This window comes from Pseudopodoces humilis, chromosome 3 (assembly GCF_049639895.1).
Source record: "Pseudopodoces humilis isolate 2021_Gansu_Grassland_sample_001 chromosome 3, ASM4963989v1, whole genome shotgun sequence".
Taxonomy (NCBI): domain Eukaryota; kingdom Metazoa; phylum Chordata; class Aves; order Passeriformes; family Paridae; genus Pseudopodoces; species Pseudopodoces humilis.
In genome coordinates, this window is record NC_142202.1 from 52,276,438 (window position 1) to 52,300,930 (window position 24,493).

At 38.6% G+C, this 24,493-nt stretch overlaps 2 protein-coding genes across 3 annotated transcripts in view; both read left to right on the forward strand.

Annotated features, from left to right (window-relative positions):
• Window positions 1–2,263: 2,263 nt before the first annotated feature.
• GJE1 (gap junction protein epsilon 1) lies at window positions 2,264–3,882 on the forward strand. The gene is made up of 3 exons (XM_014263294.1): window positions 2,264–2,302; window positions 2,913–3,095; window positions 3,487–3,882. The coding sequence occupies exons 1-3, from the start codon at window positions 2,264–2,266 to the stop codon at window positions 3,880–3,882; spliced, it is 618 nt and encodes a 205-aa protein (XP_014118769.1).
• A 4,833-nt stretch (window positions 3,883–8,715) lies between these two features.
• Window positions 8,716–24,493, forward strand: part of VTA1 (vesicle trafficking 1) — a 37,595-nt gene continuing 21,817 nt past the window's right edge. For both annotated transcript variants that reach the window (XM_014263567.2, XM_005518446.3), the window contains exons 1-2: window positions 8,716–8,863; window positions 22,051–22,145. In XM_014263567.2, the coding sequence (XP_014119042.2) occupies window positions 8,755–8,863; window positions 22,051–22,145 (204 nt within the window). In that variant the 5' untranslated portion in view covers window positions 8,716–8,754. The remainder of the gene's footprint in view (window positions 8,864–22,050; window positions 22,146–24,493) is intronic.

Here is a 24,493-nt window from a genome sequence, read left to right on the forward strand (position 1 = left end):
TTGTATTAGACCATCCAGTCAGGTAAGTAATCATGTGATTCTCACCTAAAAATAAAAAGTTACAAAGTAGCATTTGTATAATGCAGATCTTTACCTAAAATGTGTTCTGAAATACTGTTTCTATCTATGCTGGAATCAAATACTGACCAAACTTCATGGGTTCATATTCATCAATTAATGTGCAAATAATCACTACTATACCAAGCATAATAAAAAGCTTTGAAAGATTTATCTCTGTTTAAAAGCTAGGAGTTGTTGAGTTTTTCTACTGTGTTTTTAAACATTTCTATTTAAAGAGATCCTAATAAATTCAAATATAACTATTTTTGAGGTACATTCAACAGCAGATTTTTAATAGGCAATTCACATTTTAAAATAATTAAATTATTGAAATATTACTGATATTAAACGTGCTGAACTAACTTAGTCATTTTGTAGTATAGTGGGAACACTAGACTTGCATTTGGATGATAATTAGGCTCCATATGTATTGAAAAACAATTCACTGTAACCAAAATCAGTGCATTTTGGTGAAGGTTAGTCACCACACTGAGAACCATGGTACTTTTTTGCAGGTCGCACACACTGCGAGACATTGTTGCTTTTAGTTCATCTGGCATACACAAACATCAGCATTCTCTCTATGCAGCAGAGGAGCAGATGCAGATTGCATTAAAAACCGATACAGCACCTTTTACAGTACTCCAGGAGACAGACATTTAATTAACTGCCTGAACTAGGAGTTGTAGTAAATAACATGCACTTATTGGAGCACTTTTCACTTTCTTTGTAATTTACCCACTTGAGTAGATGCAGGGCAGGTTCCCTTTACAAAGGGTGTTCTGATGTCTTACAGCAGTTATTTCAACCGTGTCATTAATGCAGCCTTTTAGGGACACAACAGATAAATCCATAGATAAATGAACGCTGGTTCCCATCATTGCCTTTCTTCTGCCCATGTTTCCATGCCTATGGAAATGTAGGAGCATACCTGACAGAGGGAACAATGCTTTTTGATACATCAGCTTGAAGTCATGCTGCAATTACAAGGGCGACTCTCTTTTGAGTTTAGAGGCAAAAGAGTAACAGCCCCACTCTGGATTTGGTAACCCGATTTCGCTTTCCTACGCATGCCAAATAAACTACTGCATACCAGTGGGTGAATGACAAACCAGCATTTCCCCTTTGCCGGTTTCTCATCTCCATCCTTCCGCTCTCCATCTTCTCATGAAATTCCCACTGGGTTCAAACTACTGAGTTGAAGTACTTCCTTGCGGCAGTTTACCAGCAGGAGTGTCTGGCACATGCATGGACTTGCATGCACAGCTCTCCTGGAGCTGCTTCAGCTCCACACACTGAGTATGCTGGCAAATTATTAGTAGCAATTACTGCCATTAAGTTATTTGTAGCAATTTTGAGGTGGGTAATATTATTTGTTTTAATTCAATTTCTATTTCTTTGAATTCAGAAGCGTGGATCTACAGCTTCCAAGTCCTGCTGCATCCTTTTTTATTTGACTTAGTTAAAAGGTTGATAAGCTCTAGATGCTCCGGCTAGCCGGGTCCTGGCTCTTTCCGCCGGCGGCAGCCCCGAGAGCGCTGTGCAGGGGCCTCAGCCGGGACGGGGCTGGGGGCCCGGGCGGGGAGCGGCTCCGGGGGCAGGAGGGGGTGATGGTGGATACAGCGGTACCTCGGGGCGGCGGTGAAAGGCCGGCGTGGGCCAGCGGGGCAGGGGCAGGGGCAGAGGCAGAGGTAGGGGCAGAGGTAGGGGCAGAGGTAGGGGCAGGAGCAGAGGCAGGAGCAAGAGCGGGGCAGGGGCAGGGGCAGGAGCAGGGGCAGGAGCAGAGGCAGGAGCAGGGACAGGGGCAGGAGCAGGAGCAGAGGCAGGAGCAGGGACAGGGGTTAGGAGTGGGGGCAGAGGCAGAGGCAGAGGCAGGGGCAGGAGCAGGAGCAGAGCAGCGCAGGGCAGAGGCAGGGGCAGGGGCAGGAGCAGGAGCAGGAGCAGGGCAGGGCAGAGGCAGGGGCAGGTGCGCGGCCGGCGGCGGGGCGGCGCTGGCGGCAGGCGCTGCTGACGGTGCTGCCCGGGGATTATCGGCGGGCGCCGGCCGGCCCCGCTTTTGCTGCTCCCGCTGCCGGCCCGAGCGCGGGGGCCCGCCCGGGGGCAAAGGGCGGAGCGAGCCGGGGCCGGGGTCGGGGTCGGGGTCGGGCCCAGGGCGGGCTCCGGCCCCGGCCGCCGCCACCCACACAGGGCACCTTCCCCAGCCATGTCCCCCAACTACATCCGGAGCTTCTCGGAGGGATGTGTGAGTACGCGGGGCGCGCCCCCCGGCCCCGACGGCAGCGGGTCCGGCCCCAAAAATCGCGGGGGCCGCGCAGCACCCCCGGCCCCGCACACGGGACAGCGGTGCCGCCCGGCCAGCCCCAGCACGGCGGGGCAGGCGGCCGGAGCGGGGCCACTGCCGCCCCTTCCGGGAAAACTGAACTGTAATTTGCGGGAATAAGTATAGTTCGAAGCATGGTTAGCTTTGATGGTGGCGCGGCGGTCCGTGCTTCGCCATCACCTGACATCATGTGAATGAATCAGTACAACAGCAAAACGAATAGACTTTGGGTCGAAGCGCTCAGCTCCGTCTGGCGCCTTCTGCAGCAGCGGAATACAGATAAAGGCAGTGAAACAAATGAACTGGCAAGTGCTAGACAAATTAACGTTTTTATAAAGTTAGTAGGAACAATAAAATGTTGTGAAACATTATCTTTTTAGAGAGCTACTGCACCCTTCATAGTCAAACTGTCTCCTTTAAAACAAGTAGAATAAAATAAATATTTTGGATAATGAAAAAGAGCAAGTAGACCTCCAACAATAACACTGTTCATTTTTGTTTTTTTATGTTGAATGAACCCTCTGATTTGCAGCTCAGGCCGCCAACAGTAATTGGACAATTCCACACGCTTTTTTTTGGCTCAATTCGAATGTTTTTTCTCGGTGTTTTGGGCTTTGCTGTTTATGGAAATGAGGCCTTGCATTTCAGCTGTGACCCAGACAAGAGAGAGGTTAATCTTTTTTGTTACAACCAGTTCAGACCTATAACTCCTCAGGTAATTATCTTTTTCTGTCATTTATTTCATGGTTAAAATCCAATGTAAAGAAAGTAAACTGCAAAAATTAAGACATGATTGTTCCATGTAAGTACTAACTAACTAAGCTAATTATCACTAGCTTTCATTAATATGTTCCTTTTAATATCCCTTTATCTGTGACTAAATATGGAGCTGTGCTTCCTGTCCTTCAAAATAATCCTCATTTTTCAGAACCCAACTAACTTTTCAAATCAAAACATAACGGCTTTTTACCTTTATTGTCATCTAAGTTTTTATGCATTTGGTATATATTTAAAAAAGACCGGCAAAATGTTCCAATATGCATGTGTTTTAGCTGTTCCAAAGCAATTGTAGATGATCTGACAACTACATTTCTGCTACATTTTAGGTATTCTGGGCATTACAGCTGGTGATTGTACTGGTACCTGGAGCCTTTTTTCACCTTTACGCTGCTTGTAAGAGCATCAAACAGGAAGATATTCTCCAAAAGTCATCCTACACTGGTTTTTATATCTTTTCTGTTTTCTTAAGGATTGTCCTTGAAGTTGTGGCTTTTTGGCTTCAGATTCAGCTCTTTGGTTTCAAAGTGAACGCAATCTACATGTGTGATGTGGGAGCACTTGAAAAAAAGTTTAACATTACCCGGTGCATGGTGCCAGAGCACTTTGAAAAGACAATCTTTCTTATTGCGATGTACACATTTACCGTGATTACAGTGATCTTGTGCGTTGCTGAAATTTTTGAGATCTCATGTAGAAGGCTAGGTTTCTTAAAAACTCAGTGATGTCAACCACTCACACTCATTTACTGCTCTGTCCACCTGCAGTTTTGTAACAATTATTTCAAACCACAGCAAAAAACATCTCCTGTCCTCTATGCAGTGCTGCAGAAGAGAACTATGCTCATGATTACTGAGGCAGAATAGTCACTTGACATAAACTGAGGAGGCTAAACACTTGCACACTATGAAAATAATCTTTGTTTCCATGTCAAGGTCAAAGGCACCCAGATCTCCAAGAGTGATATCTTTTCATGACCTGCCACCTATGATAATTCTGCCTCTAGAGGAGTGTCTGTGTGTGAGGAGAAGGTTATTTATAAACATACTTCTATTCACAGCTTTTCTGAACACATGCCATAGGAGTTAATAAGGTCATTGCCCTTCCAGGAAAAAATATTGCAAATTTCTTACATGTTCTTATGGCTTGAGAATTGAACAGTAATAGTGGATACTCTCTGGGTACCAGAAAGCATTCCAGCATCTTCCCAAGAAGTGCCACTGAGATGCAACCTGCCCCCAGGGGCAGAGACTCCTGGTTAGGCTGGGGTGACAACATATCCGTGGATACCAGCTTTGCAGAGGCTCAGCTACTGTCACCTGCTGGCTCAGAATCTCCTTTTGAAAGTGAAAGAATAGCATTTTAAAATAGGTATTTTTGTGCTGACCACAACGCCTCATTATGTTTTGGCTTAGCATGTAGGAGATTTTTACCAATTCAATATGATCTGATTTTGAAGGAAGAAAAGGGCTTTTTAACAATTTTTCATAAGCAGCTTAAAAGTGTCAAAATAAAATCTTGGCGAAAAGCCTTTCCTAGGCCCAATCATGATTTGATTTCAATGCACTTTGCTTGTGTGTGACTGCAGAATTGGGCCCACAAAATTTTCTGCTGCTTGTGTCACATCTAAATTTTCCTTGCTCTGACTAAAGCTGCTAGAATAACAGTGAAAAGAGAATTCTGCATATTAAAATTATTCTATGCAGTAAGTGTTTTTGGTTAGATTAGGTCTCAGACTTTATATAGGCATCAGATGTTTTTGTGTGCAACAGCTTCTTCTTAAGGGCTAATAAACATTAAATTTAGAAGTGATTTCCTTGTGCTGAAGTAAGATAAAGGAAGTAAAACCAATTTCAGAATCAGAAAGGAGGAGGTAGTTTCCTGTATAATATATATATATAAATAGAAATAATAACAATCAGATATTTTCCATTTGTTTTTCAAACATGAAAAGTTGAGATCCTGATGACAGAATTCAAAAATATTTAGAAAATTCTGGAAAAAATTCTTACCAAATGTTTTACCACCAAGTGTTAGTGAATAAGTCCCAAACACAGATAAATTATCAGCCTTGTAGTTCTCACCCACAAAAGTAAACCTCCTAAATAAATGGAATAACAAGTTTTAAGTGTCTTGGATTTGACTGAAACTGGGTCTTTTAAAACAAAGTGGGCTACAATTAGATGTGTCATTTTTTTTAATATGCTGATCAAGATCAAGACAATAGATTTCAATATATTTGCTATATTAAAGCATTATTTTTTTCCCTACAGAAATAAGTTATATGTTGTCTTAAATAAATGTCCAGTCAAAGCTTTCAAATTCATGCAATATTAAATTAATAATTTGATATTTGCAAGCATTGCAAGTGAAATAAAAATCACTGTGCTAACTTCTTATTTATATAATATGCCATGTTCTTTGTTTGATACATGTTTAATTTTTCACTGTATATGTCAGTATACATCTGGAATTATTCTTTCCAATTGAAATTTGTAATCTCAGGTTAAAAAAAATATTTATAAAACATACAGTATATAGAACTACTGAGAAAAATAAATTACTGTCATGTGCTCGGTACATGCTAGATACCATGTTACCAATGGTACACAAATCCCACTTCATCAGTTATTTGTATAATAATAAAATAACTTAATCACAACCTTGTCAGTATCTTCCCTGGTGCTTAATATGTCATTGCTTGCTGTTCTTCTGCAAATTTCCAAACACTTCAGAAGGGTCAGAAGAGTGCCAAAACCCCCAAGTCCTCAGGACTTAAAGAAGTCCTTGTTACCATCAACAGTCTTGAAGAACAAGTACTGGCATGGGACTGCCTGAGCATCCCTGGAGTGCTTTGGGAGCTGGGTTACCCACCACCACGGCCTTTCTCTTTGTGGTCAAATTCTGGAACATATTAAATATTTTCCTTCTTCCAAATCAGAGGCACCACTTTTTTTTTTTTTTTTTCCTTTTTCTGCAATTTCTGTGGAATTAAAATTGACAAACTCCTTAATCTTTCATTTAAAAAAAAAAAAAGTGCATTATTGCCTTTTAATGCAAATGTTTTTCTGTTTCTGATTCTGCCATTAGTTTCTGGAACATGTTGATGGAGATATTATGTCCATGTAAAGAAATCATTTCCCCATGGATGTCAACATTTCTCTTTCCTATATTTGCCGTTTGTCTTCCTGGCGCTCGTTGTAAGTGTCTCTAAACTTTTCTCTTGCTTAGTCTTCCAAACTCCCACCACTTTCATCCTCATTTACATTGTTTTCTATCAGTTTCCTTCCACCCTTACTCCCTCTGAGATTGATATGCCTTCATGCATTTCTCAGCATTGAGCTCATTTTTGCTCAAATATTTTGCAAGTATTTGAGATGATCATGATGGCTTTTTTTTTCCTTTTTGCCATTAAGAAAGGAATTATATAACACACTTGTGGATTCTTTGATTTAATTCTATTTCTTTACACAGCAAACATGAAGTCCTGTCTCCCAGAACACTGAGGAAGCATTTTTGTTGCTTACATCAGGTTCACACTGTAAGTGCTTCTTTGACTTTTTCATTGTTTTCCACCATACTCTAGCCACCAAATTTTCACAGATAGCACTCAAAGCAATCCCCAGCTCATGTGTTTGCAGTCAGTTTTGTCTCTAGTCAGACATGACCATTTTAGTTCTCACTTAACAAAGAGCTGTAATTGCGATGTGATTGCATTTACATCAAAGGTATAGCTGCTCTGGGCCACCCAGCTTCTAGTACAGCACCACAGCATCCCACACAGTCCTGTAACCACTCCTTGTTCTGTTCCTTTCATGGATTCCTCTCTTCTGTACAGACATCATTTCCCTTCTGCTCCCTTTCTGGCACACTCCCATGTTAGCAATGAGACAAAGCAGCCACCTCTCCTACCCTGTGCCTCTGTCCAATATGTACCTTTCTTTATGCCCTGGAGCACTGACATTCTCCTCCTCTGCAAACAGATACTTTGAGATCAAGAAGAGGCTTGGCAAAAGGGCTGCCTAAAAGAAATTCAAAAACAGTTTTAACTACGCCATTAGAATGAGGTAATAAACACTAAATTTGTATTGCAATAACTTGTGAGATCCATTTAAAACCATTTTGCTTTAACAGTTCACATTTCGTTTGCTGTTCTTATCCCCTCTCTGCAAAACCAAAAATACCTGGTGGTTCCTCTGAGGAAAAATCTGGGAAGTGGTGATCCTAGGAGATGCATGTTCCAGGGCTGAAAGACTTTCTGACAGCCACCAGGAAGCAGCCCAGTTCTATTAGCCAGGCCATTCTAGTATTGCAAAATGCAGAGTATGCGACATATTCTTAAAAAAGGATTCTCTTTGATGTTTAATCTTTGAATACTTCCAAGCTTAATCAACAACAAGGGAGATTTAATCCATTAAAACAGACAGCAGGTAACAAGCAAGCTCTAACTGAAGTCCAAGCGTTAGAAAGACAAATCACTTGGTAGGAGAATTGCCTTGTTTACCAGGTTTACATTGCTTGCCAAGTTTAGAGCTTGACATTCTTCATTGATCTCAGACCCTGGGAGAGATTAAAAAAAGCTTGAGAAGAAGGATGCCCACTTACAGTTGACACAAAGAATGAAGAACTTACAGGCCACAGGGCCATTTGGCAGAACTCACAAAGTCAGGCAGCTCAGCAGCTGTGCTGCAATCAGCTCCGACTGTGTAAAGGGTAGTTCTGGCAGGGGGAGATCCTGACCACCAACTCATGGACCAGTGACCCAAGAAACGCAGTGGATCAAATGAGAAAGATTAAACACACTCACTAATTAGCATTAGAAGCAAGAGAATCATTAACGATCAGAAGACAGAAAACTAATTAATAAGAATGTAACCTGTGGCATAAAATTTATATAAAATACATAAATAGTGAAGTGTTGATAGTTGGGGTGTGATTTATGGAATACCCCCAAAAATTGAGGCCCACACAACTCTGAAATAAATAATATCTCTCTCGAGTGTGTATTTATTGGCTAATTGCATGCCAGGTAACTAATCTGGCAGTTTTGGGGGATAAGGGGCAGAGGCCCAGAAGTAAAGGCACGGTTCAGGCCCCACGGGCCTCACGGACTTTGGTAAACCCTGGTGGAGCCCAAGGAGCAGTTTCAATCTGAGAAGGGACTTGACTTGCAGGTGTATGTCCAGGCCGGCTCTGCACAGCTCTTTGGGCTGGCCTGCCAAAGGCAAGGAAGCAGGAGGGTTGGGGAGGGCATCACTGCTCAGCCCCAGACGGCCGGGGCCAGCACTCCGTTCCACGCTGGGCCAGGGAGCAGCCCCGACCGCCCCGACGTCTGCAGCCCTTCCTCACAGCGGCTGTGGGACGCGTTTCAAGCACTAAGGGGCCACGTAGGTTGCGTTTCAGCCTGTAGGTCACCACAGACAGACGGACAGATAGACGGACACACGGCCCGGCCGGTCCCCTCCTGGCCAGCAGGGGGCGCTCCCCGCGCCCCTCCGCCCGCCCGCCCACGGGCGCCCGAGCCGGAAGCGGAAGCGGCGCGCGCCAGACCCGGGAGCGAGAGCCGCGCGCCGCCGCCTGCCGCCGCCGCCCGCGTCATGGCGGCCCCGGCGCTGCCCCCGCTGCCGCCGCAGCTCAAGAGCATCCAGCACCATCTGCGGACCGCGCAGGAGCTGGACAAGCGCGAGCCCGTGGTGGCGTACTACTGTGAGTGAGGAGGCGGCCGCGGCCCCGTCCCGCCGGGCCCGGCCCGGCCCGGCCGCCGCTGCACCGGGCGGAGCGCTCCTCCCCTGCCCGCCCGGGCTGCCCGTGGGGTGTGCGGAGACGCGGGGGCGAGCCCCACCTCTGGGCGGTGCGGGGTGGTCGCGGTGTGCCTCGGCTGCTGCTACAGCCCCACCCGCCCGTGCTCTGCTCCGCGCTTGCCGAGTTCAAGGCTCTCGGCAGGCGCAGCGCCCATTCCCGCAGCCCCAGCGCCTGCTGCTGCTCCACAGGGTCCTGATGGGACAGTCCTAAAAAGTATGGCAAAAAATAACATTCAAGAGCCTTTTCAGCGTTTCTGTTTTCCTGGAAAGATATCCCTTCTGTCCTGTGTAACCCTGAATAAGTACTTTGAGTTTGAGGATCTTTAGTGCTGATAGAAGCTTTCATTTTCTTTTTTGGGGGGCTTTGTCACTTTCTCGAGGCTCTCAAAGGGAGTGAGTGGTTTTCTCGTTTTCTGCTTCTTTCACTGAAGTGAACACAGCAAAACCTTACTGTAAAACTTGGAAATTAATATGTAGGTTTTTCAAGCTTATGTGACTTCTAAGCTAATGTTTGTTAGTGTGGACTGTGAGCCTTTCTAAATGACTTTGCATAGTGAATTAAGAAATGCCAGCTTGCTGTTAATTCTTGTTACAGTTAAGACACATTTGTAAAGAGCCTAAGACTAGCAGATCACCAGGAATGTTTGTTTATGTTGTTGACAACCCACTCTTAAGGGAAAGGAAGATGACTTATCACAGCGTTGGTATTTTTATTGAGATACGAGGTCTTTCGGTGGGTTTACTTGGCTTGTCTTCAAGAAGAATGAAATAAAAAATAGATGTAGAACTGGTAGTTTTTCTTCATAAGGTGATCCTAATTTAGAAGAATGAATTAGTGAAATCTAGGTTTCAGATAGCTCTGAAAAAATTGTCGTCTGAGTGACAGAACGATAATTTTACCTTTTCTGTGTTACACAGGAATAGTGTGCTAACATGGAACAGTGTGACCAGGATGGGGAGGTAGCCACATACTAGAACGCTGGATGTTCTCAGTAGTACTCGTTTTTTATGTACTGGAAGAACACTGGACAAAGTGACACTGTGTGGCAGGAAGCACCAGCTAGGTCAAGTTGCACTGGGAGGTTTTTTTGTTTGTTTTTCTTTATTTTTTTTTTATTTTTCTGTCAGATGTAGCACCCTGTCTGGCTATACAAGAAAAAGACATGCATTAGTGTAGGTGATAAAATACAGGTCTGTTTTAAACCAGAAATATTTTGGTGTGTGATCTTTATTTTTCTTTGGTTTTTGCATTCTGAAACTTAAGTCTTAGTGTGGAGGAAAAGAAAAGCCTGTGTTGGATAATTACCATATTCTGTAAGGTTGTTTGCCTTGTCTGTCCTAAGTAGTACGAAATTTTTATTTTTTTATTTGAGTACTTCAAGACATCTGGTTCGTTACTGAATATAGCAAAGACTGTATTCTAGAGGTATCTGTTTCATTACAGTATTACGTAAAGTAAAAAGCACTGACACCTCTTTTTCAAGTTAGGTCTTGCTCAGATCCTTTGTTTTTTTAAATACACAGAGGAGAAGACTTTGTTTTCACCAGTGTTGCACTGATGACACTTGTTTCCTCCTGTGGTGGATGCATTTGGATTGATGAAAATGCAATACTCCTGCTCCATAGTTGTTTTTTTTTCTTCATTTAGTTCTGGCTTTGAAGCAAAAGTAAGGTTTATGAACCATTAATTTTTAACACCATGGGTTTGGAATAATTACATGGAATCCCAAAGTATTAATTATTAATATTGCTACTGTCAAAAAAAATGTACTATATATACTCCTAGCATGCTATAAATAATAAAAGCCTTACTAAAAAGATTGATTTTTAGAAGTGTAGAGCAGGGAATACAAAAAAATTTTAGGATTCCTTTTGCATAACGTTTTGAAAACCGTGCGGATATATGTAGGGTTAAAGCAATGCTCCTCATTAGATGCTTCACTGAAAAAAGTGAGTGGAGCCTTTGAAAATGGGTTGCAGAGAATCTCTATACATTTTATACAATGTATTGCGTGGAAGGAATAGAGTGAGGAAAGCTCTGGGTGCACTGGTGGATTGTGTGGTGTTCTCTGCACTGGCACTTCTCCACCAGCCTCACCTGCAGGCACATGCCTGGCACCCTGCGTGTCCCAGGACCAGGGGGCTGCTGTGTCTGGGATCCTGCATGTGCCAGGACCAGGAGGCTGCTGAGGCACAGCAGAGTGCTCCCTGTGCTGAAAGGCCGTGTTCCATCACAAAGCTGCTTACACAGCCACTCTGTGAGTGGGATCATTGGTTAGCTAGTGGATGTAGCCATCAGTCTGAACAGTGATGTGCTTAGAGCTTTGGAATGTTGATTCATACCCAGAAAAAAAGCTTTGGACACAACATTATTAATGTTGCCATGGCACAGTAGTTTGCAGTATGGGCATATGTATGCTAGATTTTGATTTATGTTAATTTTAGTTAAATTGCACTATTATATGTCTAATAATAAGAGTTGTGACACAATTTAATTTGAGGATCAGAGGCAAGTGAACTCTGGCAAGATGTGTTTGTAACATAAAATTTTGCTTTCTAAAGCTTAGCAATAAAATTTTCAGAGAAACTACTTACTACTTTTGTTAATGTTTTTGTCTCTCATCATAGGTGCTGTAGGTGTACTCTTAAAGCTGGGAATTTATATGGCAGTTACATGATTTATTTACATGCACCATTTTTTTTTCTCTTGTGTTGTAGTGCATTTTGAGCATTAAGCTAGCATAAACCAGTAATGCCACCTAAAGAAAATGCTGTAGTCCTTCTCTGGCCTCTCATTCCCAACCCTAGAGTGCTTTAGAAGCAAATGTGGATGTAATTGTATGATGAAAGACAATAATAAGCTATTTTTCAGCCAGGCCAATTCACTGCTGCTTAAACAGCTGTGTTCCCACACAGACAAAGAAAAGGAGCAAGACACAGTGGCTTGGGGCAAAGGCAGGACTCCTGCTTTTTTGGTATTGCAGGCATATGTTGATTTACAGAAACTGTAATTTAATTAACGTTAATCTGTTTTACACAATATAAATAGCTACAGAGGGGATTATTTGTCTTTTTCAGTTGCCACATAATTTTCCACATGAAGAATAAAATACTGGGCATTGATGTTCTTGTACACTGTAGCACAATACTTTTTGTTGTGGTACTTCCACATTGCAAAAATTAAGAAACTGGTTTATTGATGGTAATCCTGTGTAATCTATAAAAAACCTTCGTTCTTAATCTTTTTTTAAGTATTCAGATTCAAAGAATATGATCAATAGCTTAATATGTTGTGTATAATCTGTTACCTTTTTTAGCCCTATCTATTGTTAGAAGATGGATGTAATTGATTGAAATAATTAATTTTTTCCCTGATAGTGGCAGCACCATAAATTCACATGGTTGTAACATTTCTTCTACCCAGAAAACAGACTCTAGAGAAATAAAGAAACCAAGTTTATTTTTTACAAATTTTAGTAGGACATGATTTTACAAAATAATTATTTTAAAGAGGTTTGACACTTAATGGTTAATGTAAGTATCCAGCACTCTGGTAATCTACCACCTTATTTTAAAATGCTTTACTCCCCATAGGATACTTTTTTTACTTTTGTATTATTTGTTAATCATTGTCATTAAGTATGTAGCTATTTCAGGTGCAGTAAATGTCAGTTTATTCAGCAGATATAATGGAATAACTGAAAAGTATGCTATTTTGGTTGCCTAGCAAAGGGCAAATATGTAATTGGTAGTCAATGAAATAACTTTTTATGTTAAAAACTTACTTGAATCTAACTGTTTGACTACTTTGAGGTATTATTTGCAGACACAAGGAGGCAGGCTCCGATAAAAAAAATCTCTGGTCTGTAATAACTGAAGAAATCATATCTCCAACTGTAGCATAGGCACAGTTTTTTTAAAAAAAAAGTTATTTTTTAAAAGAAATATTAACTTTTTTTACTTACTGGAAAATTACTAAAATTTACTTTTTTTAAAAGTTATTTAAAAAAAAAAATTGCAAGGTTTGAGACATAACTGTATTTTCCAAAAAATTAGAGTTAAAAGCAAGATTTTCCTTAATGGCTGTTGTTTCAGCCTTCCAGTCACATTATTAATCTCTTCGAAAAGATGAGTGGTAGTCTGTACTTACTGGACATTGATGTTCTAATTCAAAAGTATTGAGAGAATTCCAGTGCGTTGCCAGAAAAGGACTGATGTTTCATGTTTGGATAATCAATGAATTCATGTGAGAAATTACGATTCTGGGAACTTTCAAAAAGCAAAGTGTGGTGATTTTTACTTTACAGTCTACTAAACATCAGGAAACAATTATGTAAGATCAGTAGATATGATCTGTATAAAAGAGGCATGAAAAAATTTTTATTTTTAATTCTTGAGATGGAAAAACGTCAGAGAAATGCTTCCAACGGATCACACTCTTGTATTAGCATTTGTGGTTTTCTAAGACAAAGCAGGAGAGAAAAGCAAAAGAGACAACTTTTATTCCACAACTAGTTGACAACTTCTTGAACCAAAAATCATTCAGCTTTTAACAGAAATATCCATCTGTTAAATGTGACTGGCTTGTCACTTTCAAGTGTAGTCAGATACCTGTGAAACAAACTTCTCTCTGCATACAAATTCTAAGATTTTTTTTAGTACTATTATTATTACTAAGAAAAAATTGACTGTGAAGTTCATGGCTTGACTAAAAATTTGGGAAATATAGTTATAGCAATTTTACTACTGAAATACTGTTATTTTTTACCAATTCTTATCCTTTACCAATCCAATTAGTCCTTCTTAATAGGAAGGACTAATGATGGTCAAATATTTTACTTGAGCTTTTAAATGATTCAATCTTTTATTGTATCTTGATGCATTCTGAATGATTAATTTAGGAGATGCATGCAATTAAGAAGTATAAATACAATTAAAAGTAACTGGTATTTGCTGTATTTGGAGAGATTCAGCACATACTTAGTGACTTAATTTATACTGGGACATTGTTGAAATGAAATGCATAAAAAAGTGTTGTAGAATTCCATCTATAATATGATCAAGTCCCTGAGCTTTCCTGTTTAAATAATCATCTTTTGTAATTTATATAGTCCATTTGTAAAAGTATGTTTTTCATATTTTCTTATTGCTGGTGGCAGAAAACTATTTTGTGGGCTACTAATAAAACAAATGTTTTAAAGGTTTTTATTAGAGCTTGCATACAGAAGAATAGATTTAATCTGTTGTTTACTTGGGGTTAGTGAATATGTTTAAATCAGATATTTAAGTAAATACCAATTTCATAGTGTACTGTGAGAGTTTTGATTCTGCTTTGAGTATAAGCTAAAATTTCTTAATTTATACTTTTCCCTTTGCTTTCCATTTTTTTTTTTTCTGTTTTCAGTCTGTGGAGACAGAAAAAATTTAAAAGTGGTAGGAATAACAAAGATAATTGTATAAACCCCACAATCGTCAAAACAGACTGTGGGTAGTGGCAAAAATCATGATTATATTAATTTTGGGCACTTGCTATGATTACATAGGTGATATTTTAAAATAATCTGTTCTGGTAGAGATAGGACTGAGAACATATAGAACAAGTGCACTTTACAAATTGAAATCTTTCCTGGGTTGCATGTATTTGTATAAAACTCCTAAATTTCACTGATACGGTGTAAGTATACTAAGGTGCATTTTTTCCACCATATAATTCATCACTTTTTGGTTTATATTTATTCAACTTGAACCTCTGGAAGAAGAATTAACAACTGTCTTTTCCTGCCCGAGGTTTGCTGCTGCCTTTGAAGAAGGGATGCATCCACATTCTGATTTGCAGAATCACAGAACTATTGGTTGGAGGGCTTTGTACATCGCCCTGTGCAATGCCTTGCTCAGAGCATAATCGCTAGGGCAGGTTGGTCAGGACTGTGTGCAGGTGGTTTTTGGACATCCCCAAGGATGGCAACTCCAAGACTTCTGGGAGCAACCTTTTCCAGTGTGTGATTACCGAGATAGTAGAAGATTTTTCTGGTGCTTAAATGGGATTTCTTTTATTTAATTTTGAACCAACTGGCTCTTGCCCTGTCACTGGACACCCCTGAGAAGGGTCTGGCTTTGTCTTCTCATCAAGTATTTACACACAGTGATAAGACTCTCTGATCCTTTGCTTTTCAAGATTTAAACACTGAGCTCTCTGCCTCTCCTGGTGTGACAGATGTCCCTAGCCTTTTGTCAGCTTTGTGGCCATTCCATGTCTCATACTGGGAGCACAGGGCTACAGGTGTGGCACGATAGTGCTGAATAGAATGCAAAGATCACTTCCCTCAACCTGCTGGCAACACTTCTAATTCTGCTGTGGATGCTGGTAGCCAGTAAAGTCAGGAGTACATTTTGGAAGCTTGTGGTCATCTAGAGTGCTTTGGTTCGCCTCACAGAATGGTTTAAAGATGCGAAATAGGATTCTTCCAGTTTAAACTAAGCAAGAGGGTGTTTCAGGTTTGTGCTCTAATCACTAAAAGGTGTTTTGTCCTCATGACTTGACCACAACTAATCCAGAGTAGCTGCCTTCTCCTCTTTTCTCATTCTAGAGGTCTTAATTGCTGTAAATTCTATGTTTAATGTAGTTTTTCTGTTTTAGTTGGAAATATTTTGTTTTCTTTATTTAAGTGTAGAGACAAGCTTTTAAAAATATGGGTAGTTTAAATATTGTAGAAAAGCTTAGAAGCTTATGAATTATACATATAACTCTTACTCAAATTTTATAAGACCAAAATAAGTACTTAAACCAGACTGAAGTGTGGTAGTGTTAAATACAATCATTTCCTGAGATTCATAGTAGATATTACTGTGTTATTTGTTTTGTCATCTAACCTTAATAGTTACCAGTTGAGTTTTTCATTGGAAATTTTGTTTCACCTATTTACCTTGTCTATAAGTTGCTATTGTTATTAGTGAATTGTAAGGGGGCTTACTGTAACTTCCAGGTGTTTTAAGAGGCAATTGAGATAATTTTGACTTAATAAAATTTGTCTAGCCTGTAACATACTGTACTGTTAGCTACTCATTTTCTTCAGTAAGATTTAGAATAGTATAAGAGAATCTGAGAGGACAAAAGGGTCATGATGCTATCCTCTTTTGAGTTTCTTAATTGTAGTCTTGATTTCCCCAACTTTTGCATTGTATTTTTTTTCTTAAATATTTCCCTAAGTTAATTTTACTTGAAAATAAGTATTTGAAAGCAATTTGATATCTCTGGAATGTTTTAGAGTTTCAGTTGATGCTGCCAGCCTAATGAATTTTGCCAATTTCCTTCGGCATCGTGTAATGAAGAGACCGTGTAAGGCCTTCCAAGTTTGTTTGTCAGTATGTTAAATCTATTTTTAAAAGTCTTTGAATTCAGACAGGTTGGACTAAGCCACGTAGAAATATATTTATGACTGTGTGCAGAAATTCCATGATTGAAATATGACACATTAATGTTTATGAGAGCAAGAATTCATTTTTATGTGAAAATGTTTCCATTAGTTTTGGATTTGAGTAGAATCCAATTTAATGTCTTTGTGCCCTTTGCTTCCCACATTTGTATTCCAGCTGTTGGCTTCCTGTACCAAGCATTTAACAAATGTTTTTCTGTCAGTGGTTTGACAAAGAGATGTAGAATATGAATGAATAATAAATAAGACCTGGTAAAGCTTTCATCCTTAATCAGAATCAAAATATCCCTAAAATTTATTGCAATGTTATTTGTTACTATTTTATGTCACTTTGTTACTATCAAATGTAAAAAATATTTCAGCTGCTAATCATTTATTTTCTATGCTAGAGAATTAAATACACACAGGGAAAAAGAAGTATAATCTTTTGATCCTGTTAGACCAGGAAAGAGAAGGGTGGATAGTAGGACAGAATTTAGAAGATAGAGAATCAGCCTATTGTGCATGCTTGCTGGCTGGAACTTTTGTTCTCTGGTATTTTTTACTTGGCACAAAGTTAAAATGGGAGTGAGGGGAGTTTCAGTTGTTATCCAAACATAAATCTGGAGTAACTTACTGTGTATGAGGAATGAATGTCTGGCACACACTAGAGACAAAATACTTGCTCTGAAATTGTGCTGTGTATTAGCAAAGGAAAAATAACATGGTATTACGTGACATAAATAAAGGCAGAGAAGTTTCTGTAAAGCTCACTGTATAATTCCAGCCAGCACACCCACACTTAGTATTTACTGAACAAAGATTAAGGGCAGCAAATCAAGATGTATATTTTGTAGTTGTCTTGGCAAAATATTTTTGTGAGAATGATTACTTGCCAAGTCTTTATGAATTTGAAGATAAATGTCCTGTCTACAAACTGAGAGCAAACTCTTTTAGTTAATAATTGGCAAAACAGTTGTGTCTTTGTGTGTAAAATTACAAGGGACTTTAGCTCTACTTCTGATGTTATTTAATATTTAAGCATCAGCTCTCTGTAGCCTCCTTTACCTCCTTAGTACTTTAATTTCTGCACATACTATACTACTTTGTTGGCCACATAAAAGTATTTTTTGCTACTTGGTTTGAATAGAGGGGAGCAGAAAATAGTTGTATCTGTTATAAAACTGAATGCATAAAACAAAAAGGAGGAATAATTTCATTCACCTGTTTGTTTCCAGATATTCCAGATCTTAATCGTAAATAGTGAAGAGAGGTAAGAAGTCCAGGTCACTTAATTCAAAGATTGTATCCATTCTTCATATACATTTAGGTTTTAAAACTTAAAAATTTTTGTAGCTACAATGTATGGGTTTACTTGTCTTTTACATCAACATTTTCAGAAGCTTGGCTGCTCACAGAGGATTTCTTTTTTATCAGAAGTTTCTAAACAAATACCTCTACGAGCTCTTTAGGTTTAACAGTGTGTCACTGGTCATTAGGGACATGGACTTAAAACATTTTGTTCAATGTGTAGAGAAGTTCTGAAGAGAAAACCAAATTATTTTTTGTGTAAAATGGCCTTTCAAGTGTGGTATTCTATAAGGTAAAACAAGGCATTTATAACACGTAACACTATGAGGATTTCTTTTTTGGCATCTATACTGTCTAGGAGATTACTTTCCACTTATTAGAAATTGAACCCCTTCCATTAAAGCATAACTTTTGTGACTTAGCAAGCATAGTAATAATACTGTCTGTTGCTTTTGCAATATTACAGAAACCAGAACAGCTGTATTTAATGGAACGTAAATAATTTGTTTTCTTTTAAATGTGGGAGAAGGGGGCAACTGAACTCATGTCACTGTTGACGGTCTTAACAGGGATGTTGGAGGCGATAAACTTTTGTCTTCTTGCTTATGAGTTATTTGCTACTGAAATTACCAACATAAACAACAACCTCCATGTCAACATAAACATGGAGGACAGTTCTTTGACCATTAATTGCCAGTTTAAAATTTGACTGGTATTAACACAAGACAGGTATGTTTTGCTCTTGCTGCTGAAAATTTAGTCTTGAAGTGCATTTGCCTGTTTGCTTCAAGTTAGGCAGGAAAAGGACATTAATAGATTTCCTTCATTAGGTGAAAACATATTTTTCAGTCGCAATCATGGATCTTTACGATAAGTAATACTTGCGTGATCAAGCACACACAAAAGATATACAAGAGAACACCTTAAATGGCAGAGGTAGTAGTATCAAAACCAGCACAGTCTTACAGATAGCCTTCTTGTAGAATACTTGGAACATTTAAAAATTAGAGCACAGAGGATAACAGAAGACACAGATGTGGAAGAACTTGAATTTGGAAATAATTTTTTTTTTTTTCCCTTACAGTAATACTCAAAAATGGAAAAAGTAGAACTATTATATACTTTTTCTTGTTGGCAGCAGTAAGGCAAAGGACTGCTTGCAGCTTTAAGATCCCATATTGCACTCCCATATTGCTTAATCCAGATTATTTCAAAAGCAAAATTTTAAAACATGAAAAGGTTATTACATTTATTTCAGTATTGTATATAAAGATAAATACCAAATTGTTTCCTCCTCTTCCTATATTGTTTCTTTCCCTAGAAATCTCTAGTTCTTTCAGTTTTTCAACTATTTCACCTTCTGTTTGCTTGGTAAGTTTAATGATAGAAGTTTTCAATTCCAAAGCCCTACTTTTGACTAGAGCAGCACTGATTAAAGCAGTAAGTATACCTAAATATACTAAACAACATTCTGTGTGTTACTGGTGAGATTCAGACTGATAGAGTGTACCTTTCTTCTGTTTCTTCAGTTCATCAACTGAAACTGATGTTTGTGGAGATTTTGACTGGTAGTGTCTGGTTTGCACTTCCTGACCTGAAGGTTGCCTCATTTTTCATTACAGTTGGGTTTTATCAGTGTTTTATCAACAGTATCTGAGCCAAGACTACCTTTTGGCACTGAATGCTACTAGGTAGTGATGCTCTGTAAATAGTTGTTTTCACAGACATCATGCTCTCTCTTGATCACCTCTTACCTGAGAAAAAACGAATAGCTTTTGCCTTTATCTGAACTGCCTCGTCAGAGGCCTGTCTCCTTTCAAACACCTAAATGTATGTGAAGAAGAGAGCATGCAAAAATTGCAGGCTTCAAAAGCTTTTAAAAATCACAGTAGACTCTCTTGCTAGGGTAACTTAAGTGTGCTTTGACCTTTTTCTAGTTAATAAGATCTTTTAGGAAACCTTAATGATTTCTATGGGCAGTGATGCAAATTGGGACTTGGTGGCTGCATGTAGTAACTGGTCAGTTTTGTGGTACAGAGATATAATTGCTGCAACAGGTGGAACACATTTATTCTTATCTCAGGTGACATTAATAGTTTGTCTCTAGGATGTCCCAGTTCCTAGTATTTTAGAGCTGCTGCTGCTGCAAGAGCACCTTCACGCTTTCTAGACACTCTGTGCTTTGAATAATAATACTTTGATTTTTAACAACCTAGGAACCTTGGCTACTTTGGTCCTATGAACCTTTTGTTAGAAGGAAGGTGTTCATGTGGAAGATTGCTCGATGTCACCCACAGTGTAAAGTTATATATAGACAAGAAAAACATTTTGTTTCTGTAACTGTTGTTCTCTGATGTGATTTCTGTATGTTCAAGAGTTAATCTGCATTTGTCCACTGGAATGCCTGAAGGAGTCTTAAAGTCTTCCTAAGGCTCTGAAATCCTAAGAGGGGAAAGGGCTGGTTTTTTAGGGCTTTATACAAAGCATACAAATGTCTCAGTCCTGTGAATACATCCCTTTGAATATTAGTGAAGAAAAAAATTATCTGGCTGTCATGATGTAAATGGATGTATTTGCAATGAGAATGAAAAAATCCTCTTAACAGGTAACACAAGAGTAACAGTTACAACAATTTTAATTGATGGTTGCTTTTCATATTAATTTTAATGCCTTAGATACAATTCTTTGTACGTTTCTGTGTTTGAATTTCTTTGAAATCTAATTTCAACTTTACATGTACTAGTTTTGTAATGTTTAACATTAACGTGTCAGCATCCTGAAGTTAAATTAGGTGGGCATAAGAGTACCTATCCGTAATCAGCTTAATAGTAATGTCATTTGATGAAACCTACGTAGCAATTCTTTCATTTGTATTGGTCAAGTATTGTAGTTGTTCTTTGTCTTTATTAATTCCTGTAGTTTTGTTAAGGACTTTCACTTGGTTGTTCTTTACTTAAAACTTGAATACGAAGATTCTAGATCCTTTTATACATTGTAAAAACAGAGGCATTGGAGAGCAGAAGTATTTTAATTTTCAGGGAGAGTGTTTTTAAATGGTTGGTCAACCCAACATCTTTAACATTCAAAAGTAAGTGAGCTTTGCAGTCCCAAATAAGGAATGTATGCTTAGTCTGGTACACTCAGTTGTATATGAAATAGGAAATACTGCTTTAAAAATCCAGAAAAAATTGGTTAAATTGTGGTACTCACCAGCAGAATCAAAGTTTTGTAGAAAGATATTTAATTTTATTAGATAAATTGCTAATAGATGGAAAATGCAGAGAAGCTTTTGAGCATATATAGTGTTTTCTTCTACATCAAGCATTAGGATAAGTGTGTGATAACAGTTGTGTTATATTCATGTTTAATGAGGTAATTTGAAGGGAAAAGTCTCTAGTGTGTGAAGAGATGCTTGGGAGGAACAAGCTAAAGCTGTGAAGAACATTGGGACTGCTTGTAGAACTCTGTCCTGCAAGAAGAAGGAGATGATTTATTCCATAGTAACTACCCCATGATAATATTTGGTGGAGTTAGACCTTTTGATTCTTAAACTCTGCATTTGAAAGTGTTTTGTAGGACTCCCTTGAGAAGGAGTCAGAAGTGAGAGTTAGAGGAATGTTTTTTTTGTGGAAAATGTTCTACCTTTGATTACTGAATGTTTCTGTCTATTTTCCCTTCTTGGTGTGTGTTAATCCTAGTAAATAATACTTGCTTGGGTTTGTCCACAGTTTCATGAAGCCTATAAAGTTCTGCCATATGCAAATCTAAAACTCACAGATTTTTGGTAGTAAAAGGTTAATCTTTAATAAGAAGATGCTAATCATTAATTTTCAAGATCTTGTTAAAAACTGGCAACTCTGCTCGCAGGGCAAATTTGATAAAGTCTGGCTTGTCTGATTTAAAGATAAAAGTTTTTGTCTTGAGTATTTTGATGCTGTGTATGCCTGTACATGGAGATAGTAGGTGCTTAATCCCATTTGTTCAAGTGTTTTAACTGCCACATGCAGTTCCATTTATATCCATGCACTCTTCCAAATGGATTTGAAGTTCCTGTTTGGGTGAGTTGCAAGTGTGGGTGGTGGTAGTTTATAAAAGCACTTGATATTGCCTAATAGTGATACAAACATCAGTTTAAAATTAAAAGGAATAGTCATGGGGGAAAAATAAAACATAAATCTCCCAAAAATAACTCCTAGTATCTCTGCAAGACCAAATCTTACATTTTGTTGTCACTGCTCAGTAGTACTGGAGTCAGTCTGTGGTTAAATCATGAGTTGTCTTTCAGGTGTGTTGGGGGGCTTTGCTTTGCTTATGGGTTTTGCCTTAGGTTATCACTTAGTGGTTTTTGTATGTTTTGTATCATTTCAAGGTCGTTTGTATGCAATGCAGACAGGGATGAAGATTGATAGTAAAACCCCAGAATGCCGTAAATTTTTATCCAAACTTATGGATCAGCTGGAAGCTGTAAGTAGAAATTATTGCTTTCCTCAAAAATGATGATGATATTAATTTAATTTTTATTTAAATTTCTGGAAATACTGTCTTTTCTCTGCAGCTGTTCTGCATGCAAGCATACTGTATGAACTTCAGTTGTATGTAATAAATTGCAGAAGGATTGGAAGGAGATAAAGCTGTATGTATGTATGCATGCACAAACATAATTGAAATTTAGAAATAAGATTGTATGTAGACAGCATAAATTACAAGGTTTTATTTATGCATGTTCTCATGACAAATCATAACTCATTATGAAGTTAACATGGGTGTTCCAGAAGACTTTTAATGGATTTGCCTTTGATTCCTTGAAGTCTGTACAGTTATTTTTACTGCTGTAGGACTTAGTAGCCTAGTCCTTGGATGCTTTTGAAATCTCTAACCTAAATTGTTGTATCCAGGGAGTTATTTAAAATGTTCTGTAAAAAATAAAGATACTTTTGATTGTATCCTGTCTTTAAGATTGGAGATTTTATTTTATAAACTCTTGGAAGCACAGCCTAATCTCTGTGGATAAGGGATAGCTATGCCACGCTGGTCTGAAAGGACCTGATACTGTTAAAAAGCTTTAAATAGAAGAGAGTTAAACTAAGAAAGGTAAAGTTGTGGTACAGATGGTGAGTTTAAGTTCCAGGAGCTGTTCAAAATTCTCAAAGGAAGAAGTTTATTGATTCTAAGGTCTAAGTGCTCATTTGGAAGCAGAAAGCGATGTTGAAAGATGAATCAGCAATTCTTTTCTTGTTCAGTATTGGTAATTCCATCCAAAGTCTAGCAATGCCTGAAGAGTTTGTGTGAAACTAGTACAGCAGCTTTCAGTTTTGAAAGATGGATGGCTCACCCACAGAAGTATTCAAGGCCAGATTGCATAGGTCCTGAACCTCTTCTAGTGAACATCATCCCTGCTCACAGCAGGGGAGTTGGAACTAGATGACAATTAAGGTCATTTCCAATGCAAACCATTCTGTGATTCTTCAGAAAATAAATGAAACATGAACCATTTGTCTTTTTTTTTTTCATAACTTGTGCTTCTTGCTTTTTTTATCACTGATTTTTTGCAATGGAAAATTCAGTGTACAGTGGTTTCTTGGTGTGTTATTTCATTGGAGTTTGACCTTTAATAGGACTGGGTTTGTGTTAAAAGGGACAAAGAGATGTCAGGAGAGGTGAGATTAAAACATGAAAGGATTTTGCTCTTCATTTCCTAAGAATTGTTGGATTTTGCTGAATTACTTGTGGTACTGCAGCAGTTCATCTGCAGTGTTCAGCTACCCCTTCTGTTTCAAAATTGAAAAGACTAAAAAAGCAGCAAAAATCCATAGTTTTCACCTATTGGTTAGTGGTAAGACTGTCTGTGTGACAACTGATGCACAATACTGAAGATTCTTCTATGTATCCGGGTGGTGGAAGGATGAAGAGAGCGCTCCTAGTCAAGTCTAATAGAGCAGTTTTGGGACTTAGAAGTTTGGGTTTATGGAAAAGTTGGACCCCTGCTGTAATTTAGGAGTTGCTGTTTCCAGTCTGCCCGTAACCACCAGGGGGCGCAGAGGGGTGCGGTTTAATTTTTTTAAGATTAAACCTAAATGCCTTGAGGTTTAGGTTGAGATTTTGTATTAACGTTTGAAACACCAGTACTGCTGTAATGAATCACAGATAGTGTAAAATGGTGTAAAGGATAATTTCAGCAGTAAACTACCTGGTTACCTTTAATACTTTTAGAAGTGTATGTAACAGTGTTAGCTGTGTGTTTGAAATAATTGAGAATCAAATCAAGTACAGTAATCACTTCTCTGAGTGTGAGGTGTGCAGATTGGTTAAGGAAATATATGTATACAAACAGTTTTCTGAGTTAGCTTCAGTGTTTGACTGTTTCGTTTGAACACGCTAATTTTGGTATTTTCACAAGAAAATTACACTCCATAAAACAATTACTTTTTGAAAACCACATATAGAAAAAACTTAGGTTTAAACTTCGAATTTAAAATTCTATTTGGAAAGCTTATATTTAACTACTGAAATCCAGTAACTTTTCTGGCAGCATTCTATGTCTTAGAAAGTTGGCAGCAATATAAAAAATATGGAAATGCTGCCTGCATGATTAAATTTTCTTCGCACGCACAGTGAAAAATAACTGCCATTCAGAGATTGTTTTTAAATCTTTTGGCAAAATAAAGGCTGCAGGTTAGTATCATGCAGTGTTCCTGTTTTTGTTCTCCAAGGATAACCTGAGATTTCTTTATGTGCAAACAGTAAGCCTATTCAGAAGCTGTAAATCCACCTGTTGTAACTGTTACGGGGTTGTTTGCTTTACTGATTTTTAT